Source organism: Galeopterus variegatus, unplaced genomic scaffold (assembly GCF_000696425.1).
Source record: "Galeopterus variegatus unplaced genomic scaffold, G_variegatus-3.0.2 Scaffold6235, whole genome shotgun sequence".
Classification (NCBI taxonomy): domain Eukaryota; kingdom Metazoa; phylum Chordata; class Mammalia; order Dermoptera; family Cynocephalidae; genus Galeopterus; species Galeopterus variegatus.
The window spans coordinates 53,470-61,041 of NW_007732346.1; the positions used below are offsets into that span (position 1 = coordinate 53,470).

At 58.9% G+C, this 7,572-nt stretch overlaps 3 protein-coding genes across 4 annotated transcripts in view; 1 reads left to right on the forward strand and 2 right to left on the reverse strand.

Moving 5' to 3' along the window:
* The window catches only part of CRLF1 (cytokine receptor-like factor 1), a 15,571-nt gene extending 14,303 nt beyond the window's left edge, over positions 1-1,268 (forward strand). The window contains exons 9-11 of the mRNA XM_008590632.1: positions 61-248; positions 405-447; positions 951-1,268. Coding sequence (XP_008588854.1) covers positions 61-248; positions 405-447; positions 951-964 — 245 coding nt within the window. The 3' untranslated portion in view covers positions 965-1,268. The remainder of the gene's footprint in view (positions 1-60; positions 249-404; positions 448-950) is intronic.
* Positions 1,269-1,627: 359 nt separating this feature from the next.
* Positions 1,628-4,195, reverse strand: LOC103606028 (chromosome unknown open reading frame, human C19orf60). The gene is made up of 5 exons (XM_008590623.1): positions 4,028-4,195; positions 3,863-3,945; positions 3,367-3,571; positions 2,485-2,564; positions 1,628-1,857 (listed from the first exon to the last, which is right to left on the reverse strand). The coding sequence occupies exons 1-5, from the start codon at positions 4,127-4,129 to the stop codon at positions 1,785-1,787; spliced, it is 543 nt and encodes a 180-aa protein (XP_008588845.1). The 5' UTR covers positions 4,130-4,195; the 3' UTR covers positions 1,628-1,784.
* Positions 4,196-5,274: 1,079 nt separating this feature from the next.
* UBA52 (ubiquitin A-52 residue ribosomal protein fusion product 1) overlaps positions 5,275-7,572 on the reverse strand; it is a 3,484-nt gene continuing 1,186 nt past the window's right edge. The window contains exons 2-5 of one of the 2 annotated variants that reach the window (XM_008590625.1): positions 6,469-6,579; positions 6,179-6,265; positions 5,565-5,667; positions 5,275-5,469 (exon numbers count right to left, since the gene is read on the reverse strand). In XM_008590625.1, the coding sequence (XP_008588847.1) occupies positions 5,376-5,469; positions 5,565-5,667; positions 6,179-6,265; positions 6,469-6,571 (387 nt within the window). In that variant the 5' untranslated portion in view covers positions 6,572-6,579 and the 3' untranslated portion in view covers positions 5,275-5,375. Of the gene's footprint in view, positions 5,470-5,564; positions 5,668-6,178; positions 6,266-6,468; positions 6,583-7,572 lie in introns of both variants that reach the window. The other variant, XM_008590624.1, reaches the window with a different exon arrangement.

Genomic DNA, 7,572 nt, shown 5'->3' on the forward strand with positions numbered 1-7,572 from the left:
GCCCCGCCGCCCGCGCGCCCCCTGCTGGCGCGCCCCGACACTGCCACTCCGTCCCAGCAGAGCGCGCGGGTCCCGGCGGCGGCGCGTGCGAGCCGCGGAGCGGGGAGCCGAGCTCGGGGCCAGTGCGGCGCGAGCTCAAGCAGTTCCTGGGCTGGCTCAAGAAGCACGCGTACTGCTCGAACCTCAGCTTCCGCCTCTACGACCAGTGGCGAGCCTGGATGCAGAAGTCGCACAAGACCCGCAACCAGGTAGGAGGGGGGACCCGCGGGCGTGGGACTTGGGGTGGGCGGAGGGAGTAGGGGTGCAGACGGGGAGCTGGGAGGTAAGCAGGGGAGGGGGAGGAGAGTAGACTGGGGAGGCAGGTGTGCAGCCCCCCAACACCGCCGCCTTTCTTCCAAGCACAGGACGAGGGGATCCTGCCCTCGGGCAGACGGGGCGCGGCGAGAGGTAAGGGGGCCAGGGTGGGACAGCGGGAGGGGAGTGAGCGGAGGGCCCCTCCGGGTGGCTTCAGGCCTCGCGTCCCCCCCGCCTTAGACTCGCTGAGATAGAGTCCCCCCCCCCCTTACTCTCTTACTCATCAGCATTTACTTAGCACTTAGTTTCCCTGCTGTTGGACCCTTGAACCTAGTAAGAGCATTCAGCCCCCTGCAGATGTCCGAAGTGAAATCTCACCCTCAGGAATGGACATACTCACCTTAGTTAGCATGTATGAGCATCTGCTGCATGCTGGCCCTGTTCTAAGTGCTTTACCTGCAGGACACCCCATGGCATGGTCAGATAGTCTCACTTCTCAGATGGGGAAACTAAGACCCGAAGAGGGATGGGATCCTGCCTAAAGTCACACAGCTAAAAGTGGCGGGGACAGGACCTGACATGAGGTTTCTTCGGTGGCTCTGCGGTGCTGACTCCTCCCAGCTCCCCTCTTAGCCTGGCTTCCCCTCTGCCTGCAGGTCCTGCCAGATAAGCTCTAGGGGCTGGGGCCACCCTCCCTGCCATGTGGAGACCCACCCCCAACTGGGGCCACCTCTTTATCCTCACTTCAGGGCACCTGAGCCCCCTCAGCAGGAGCCGGAGAGGGCACTCTGAGCTCCAATGGCCACAACAGCTCTGGTCCCCATGTGAGGCCACCTTTGGGTACACCCTGGTGTGTGTGAGGGGTGGTTGAGCTGCCCAGAGCCCCTGCTGGGGCTGGGGGTGAAGAGGAGTCATCACTCCCCCCACTGAGGCTCCTCCAAAAGTCTTCTTAAATAAATGAGCTATTTCGGTGCTCTGATTGTGAAGGTGAGTTTGAGGCTAGAGTGGCCTGGGGTTTGGGGAAGGAGTGAGGCATCCTAATGACTTGTTGGGATTAGAATTGCCACTTCCCAGTTTCCAACTCTCTCTCCAGGATCTACATTGTTTGGTTCTTTTTTTAAATCCGAACCCAGGGCCTTGGTGTTATCAGCACCGCACTCTCCCGAGTGAGCCACGGGCCAGCCCTACATTGTTTGGTTCTAAACTCCTTGGATGAAGTGATTCAAAGCACCAGTTTCTGTGGAGGGTGGGAGTCTTCCACCCGCCATCCCTGTCTCTGTGGGGCTCCCTCCCCAGGCATTCGCCCCAGGACACACAGAGATGGTGGAGCGGCTGCAGAGGAAGGGTTCTTTATTGTGGGAGGTGGATAGAACTGGAAGAAGGTCAGCAGCCCAGCAGGGCACCGCCCTGGCCAGCTGGAGGTCAGGGCTGGGCTAGGCACCCTTCGCCCCATCTCTCATCTCCCTCGATGCATCCCTGGGGAGCCACCATCACTCAGCAGATTCCGCATCAAACCTGAGGTCCTGAAGAACTTCACTGATCGCTTCCATGGTTTTAATTACCCTACAAGAGCGGATGGGAACTATAAATAAAACCCAGATGGGGTGAATTAGCTGCCACTGCACAGCTCTGAGGGGGCTGTGGCGAGCCCCGGGGCCCTCCTGCCACCGCCAATCCTCCAGGCAGCACTAGCAGCAGGCAGGACCATTTGGGTGCCTGGGGGGATGGGTGGCCCTGTAGGTCACAGTGAGCTGAGAGAAAAGGACATCTTGCAGGGGGTGGTGTGTGTGTCACATGCCATCAGGTTATGAAGTATGACGGTGGCAAGTGTGTGTGCTTGGAGGTTGAGGACAGGAAAGCATAGACGGTGGGGCGTAGGCAACCACGTCTGTGTGCCACTTACAGCCATGTGTGCAAGATTAGCGTGTGTCCAGGTGCACAGCTGTGTCCAGGCAACGCACAGCGATTTTCTCACATGAAATTGCAGGCCTTGGGGAATGAGTACACCTAGGGGCCAGCAGGTGAGGACACTAGTGTGCACCACACCTTAAGGATTGCGCTGAGGACCAGAGGGTGGGCTCAGCTGCCTGGGACTGACAGTGGCAGCCCTGGGACACAGCAGGCTGGGGCGAGTGCCTGAAGGTGCACGTGCAAATCCAGCACGGCCAGCCCACCGGCAGCAGCGCTCACTTCATCTTCAGCTGGTCCATCTGTGCAGTGTCCTCCTGCTCCATCAGTTCTGGAGCCCCCATCAGCTGCAGCAGGGCCACCTGTGGGAGAATGGGCAGCGGGGAGGGCGTCACGAGGAGCGTAAGCCACCACCCCGCCCTCCCACACTGTTCTGAGACACCGCGTGGGGCGGTGCTTTGCGCGGGAGGGGCCTGGGGCTCAGTTTCGTGTGTATCCTGAAGGGGGTATCTCGTGGGCGGGCTAGTCTATACCCAGAGCCACGTGGGAGTGGCCTGGGAACAGCAATAAAGTCGCAGTCGGGGATTTGCGGCAGGGGTGAACTGGGGAGGCCTCAGTCTCAGGGGCGGGGAAGGGCATCAAAATCCCAAGGTGGGAATTCAGGAGGGGGCTGTAGTCGCTTGGGAGAGGGCGTGGCCTGGGAACAGGGCCGGTCGCGTGGAGGGCGTGGCTTCATGTGGACGTGCCCCTTCCAGGCCAGAATTGGCTGCAGGAGCGGAGTGGGCCGGTCCTTGTAACTCTGGAAAAGCAGGTCAAAAAGCTCGATTGATCCAGGGATACCCCGGAGAGGGTCTGGCCTGGGACCCCTTCCTATCTGCAGGGACCTGAGACACTGAGAACAGTCAAGAGTGGGGGGCGCTGCGGGGGCAGGGCCTGGGCTGTGGGCGTGTTTTAGGATTAAGAACTAAAAGTCTGGAATAAGATTGGTAGTGGACAGGAGGGGGCAAGACCGAGAATCCTCAAATGAAGCCTTAGTCCGGGGTGAAGGTGGGGCAGGAAGAGGTGGGGTCCGAGGCGGGGTCCTGGGCCCCTCCCCACGGGGCGCGCAGAGGGCGCGGCAAGACGCGTTCTGAGAGATAAGGCTCGGGCGGGGCCGAGCCTCACCGTGGCCAGGCGCGTCTGCTCCAACTCCTGCAGGTTGCGCACGTGGCTGGCGAGCAGCGGCTGCGCGCGAGGTCCAGCCAGCTCCGCTTCCACCGCTAGCACCTCCCGCGAGGCGGCGGCGAAGACCTGGGTCACCTCGTGCACTGTGTTCCGGTAGCGCGGGAAGTCGTGGTTCGGACGGCTGCACAGGTACTGGAGGTGGCCTCTGTAGCGGATGAGAGTCCTGAGGCCGCACCTGGGCTCTACGGCCCTGTACCCGCACCAACCACCTGAAAGCCCCCAGGTGATGTCCCCCAGTAGAGTAGAAGGCTGGCACTGAGGACGCTTCCCGACTTCCGCAGGGGAACCCGGGACAGGTCCACCTCTGCGCTCGGAGAGGGAGAGACGCCACAGCAAGTGGGCCGTAGGGCGTGGGGACTCGCTCTGGGTCGTTGCAAGTGAAAGCGAGGTTCGGGTACCCTCGTAACCCCCACCCCACCCGCGCCCCCGCACTCACTCCTCCAGCCGGCGGAAGGCCCGCGCGCGCTCAGCCTGCAGCTGGTGGATGCGCTGTACCAGCGTCCCAAGCGGGGCATCTTTCTGCGGGACGGGGGCACGGCTGGGACATGAAGCCGACGCCCCGGGCCTGCGCCGCCCGCCCCCCGCCTGGGCCCGTGCTCACCCAGGGCCACGCCGGCTCCTCGCTCTCCGGGGCTCCGACCGCCTCCGCGGCGCCAGGCACCGCGGAGATGGCCGACTCTGCCGCGGCCTCGGTGGTGATCATGACTGCGCAGCCCGAGCCACGCTCCGGAGCGGGCCGCTCCGCTGCGCCCGGCGCCCCCTGCAGGCCTGGAGGCCTAGGGGGCCCCAATTTTCGGCCGGCTGGCCCGGGGACCCGAGAGAGGAAGGCAGATCCGGGGGCCGGCTGCCCAAGCCCGACGCCCTCCGCCCATTCTCCTTGTTCCTGTCCAGCGCCCACCTTCTCCTGTTGTCTGTCCCTGAATACATGGCTGAGAATACAGCAAAGCTGTTAGCTCTTGGTGTGTTCCTATACACGTTATCAACACCGACTTAATTTCATCCCCGCCACATCCTGTCCCCTCAAATCAAGGGCTGACACCTAGAAGAGCAAGAGGTTGGTGGTGACCTGGCCTAAGGAAGAGGGCCAGTTGTAAGGGATGAAGAATGGACTAGTTGAGGTGTGGGGTTATGGGGTGATTGAGACTCCAGCCTTTTAGGAAGAAGCCTAGCCCCTTCCAGAAGCGCAAGGGACTAGGCTGCACTCAGCCTTCGTTAGCCTGTCTGGGTTATTTACTTCAAGACTCAATCAAAACTAAACAAAGTGGGTGCTGTCCACCCCAACACAAAGAGCATAGCTTTGGTTGGGCCTGTCTGGGGCACTGCAACCCATTGACTCCAGCAGCATTATTACAAGTTGTAAAGACACCAAGGCCTGCTCCTCTGAGATTGAGGTCATTGGTTTCAGGTGCTCCTGATGTTCGATCAAAATTAAGAACAGCTGTTTTATACCAGATGGGGTGTGCCTAACTTTCTACTCATCCACGCACACCTGGACACCTCTAGGCCCAGGCTTGAGGAACACCTCAACGTGCCTGACTAGGTCCCAGGCAGGTTACACAGCTGATCTTCAGTCCTACCAAGCCCAGGACTAGGGTCTTTATTCCAATTTTACAGATGACAAAATCCAGGTCTAGGGTATTCACTAAAAGAACTGGGACTGAAACTGGCTCTTGCTTTGGTTGTGGCATACCCTCTCAGATGTGTAGGGCAGGGACCAATGCCTGTTTTGCTGAATCCAGGACAGAGGACCCCCAAGGGTGACAGAGAATGAAGTGCTGACTAGAGTCCTTAAGAGAGATGCCCACTCTTCAGCCACCTCCCTGGACAGACCAGCCTTGTGGACACAAGTTACTGCTCCAGTCAACGAAAGGGAAACTTTATTGAGGACTCAGGGCCACGGTGCTTGGGCAAGAGGCTGCCCTGTGGGGAAGGAGGAACATGGAGGGGCCTTATTTGACCTTCTTCTTGGGGCGCAGGTTGTTGGTGTGGCCGCACTTCTTCTTGCGACAGTTGACAGCACGGGGATGCAAGCGGGCATAACACCTGCACAGGGACAGAAGGTGCTGGTAGGGCATGCCCTGGCCGCTGGCATGGGCCACACCATCCCGTGCCATCCCCAAGCATCTGAGCATACATACTTGCGGCAGATCATCTTGTCGCAGTTGTACTTCTGGGCCAGCTGGCGGAGGGAAGGCTCAATGATGCCGCCTCGCAGGCGAAGCACCAAGTGCAGGGTGGACTCTGCAGGAAACAGAGAGGGACAATGACTGAGCCCAACCCCAGCACGTCAGTCACAGGGCAGGGTAGGACTCTACAGTGCTTCTCAAGTCAGGATCCCAAGAGTATTCTATGTGTGGATAGACAACAGTGACCCAGTTGGACCTGCCCCACAGAACTTCCATCTCAGCATTTACCACAAGCCCTTGGGGAGTCTTGAGTTTAATATACACCAACTGTGGTGTCCATCTGGAGTTTCTAACAGGCAAGGCAACTTTTAAGTGGTACAGGGTAAGATATTTAAGTCTTGTTACTGCAATAAGTGACACTGATTTCCTTTATAGGAGAGAGAAAAGCTTTCATCACATTTTTAAATAAAACAAGTCATTAAAAAAAAGATCACTCCCACTTGGAAACACAGGTGTTAGTTGCCAAACGCCTCCCAGCAAGGAACAGTCTTAAAAAGCAGGACTCCCCATCCCATCTGAACTTCACCTGAGGACCTGTACACAACCATCAACCCCACCCCTGGTACCTTTCTGGATGTTGTAGTCTGAGAGAGTGCGGCCATCCTCCAGCTGTTTGCCCGCAAATATCAGACGCTGCTGGTCAGGTGGGATGCCTGGGGAGAGAGGGAAGCTCAGTTACTCAGGCTCCATCAAGCATGTCTCTGACAGCGCCTCCCAGCAGGGGTGCTCCAGTACTACCCTCAATCTCTCAGAAGGGAAATGAGGTACCAGCACCCACCCCCCACAAGATAGAAGTTCCCCTGGGCTGAGGGGATCCCAGTAGGTAGACAAAGCCGGCAAACTCAGCCCAACTCACCCTCCTTGTCTTGGATTTTGGCTTTGACATTCTCGATGGTGTCGCTAGGCTCGACCTCGAGGGTGATGGTCTTGCCTGTCAGGGTCTTCACAAAGATCTGCATCTCTGCGTCTGCTGGGGGTTGGGGGCAGAATGGAGTGGTGAGCGCTGCATGACTGTATGGTGCAAGCTCAGGTTCTTGCCAGGCCAAGGCCCTAACTGCTAAGCCCTATGCCTGGACTGATCCCAACCGCAGGCCTCCCTCAGTGCCCGTCCTCCTTTCACCCCTCCAAGCCTGGCCTTTCTGGATTATTTTCTCACACTCCCTGGTCTGTAGCCTACACGTGTCCTGTAACTCAGGACCACACTTTCCCCATACCATTCCTGGATTTGGTGACACATATGTGCTTCCCAAAAGCAAGGGCTATAGTTGTGCTCCTCAGGCTCAGCAGAGGAGGGACTCCGTCAGTGTTTGCTGATGGAATGACAAGCACCCTGGGGCACCATCTTGCCTAGCACATCTTCCCTGGGCATGGTCCCATCCTCCCCACCGCCTCGGCAAACTCCTGGGCTACTCTGCAGGCTGCCCTTGCTGCCAGCCTGGATAGGAATCCCATCTCAATAGCCATCCCCCGCCAACACACACGCACTTTTCTCTCAGAGCCCTTTCTTCTCTGACTCCAGGCTGGAACACCCAAAACTCATGGTTTCTTTTCCAGTTATGCCCAAACTCCCCAGATGCCACTCATCGCTTTTGCTCCAAGCCATAAACAGTCATGGCTGCCATTTAGTATCTGCCAACCACGTGCCAGGCGCTTGTTTACCCACGACACTTATAAGTCCACAAGACGGACGCTGCCGCCAGCCCCACCCTACAGACGCAGAAAAGGAGACAGGTGCAAAGACCCAGCTCAAAGAATTTAACTTTAAAGGGACGAACGCAGTGCCTAGGCCAGAGTTAACGCTATACGGTCACAACCCTGTCCCACCGACTCGGGTCAGCCGGGACGACCCGTCCCCACCCCAAGGACTCTGGGGTCGCCGCGGCCGGCATAACGGGCAGCCCATCGAGAGCCGCGCTCGCCCTCGGGGCCGTGGCAGAGACCCGAGCCTCGGCCTCGCGCG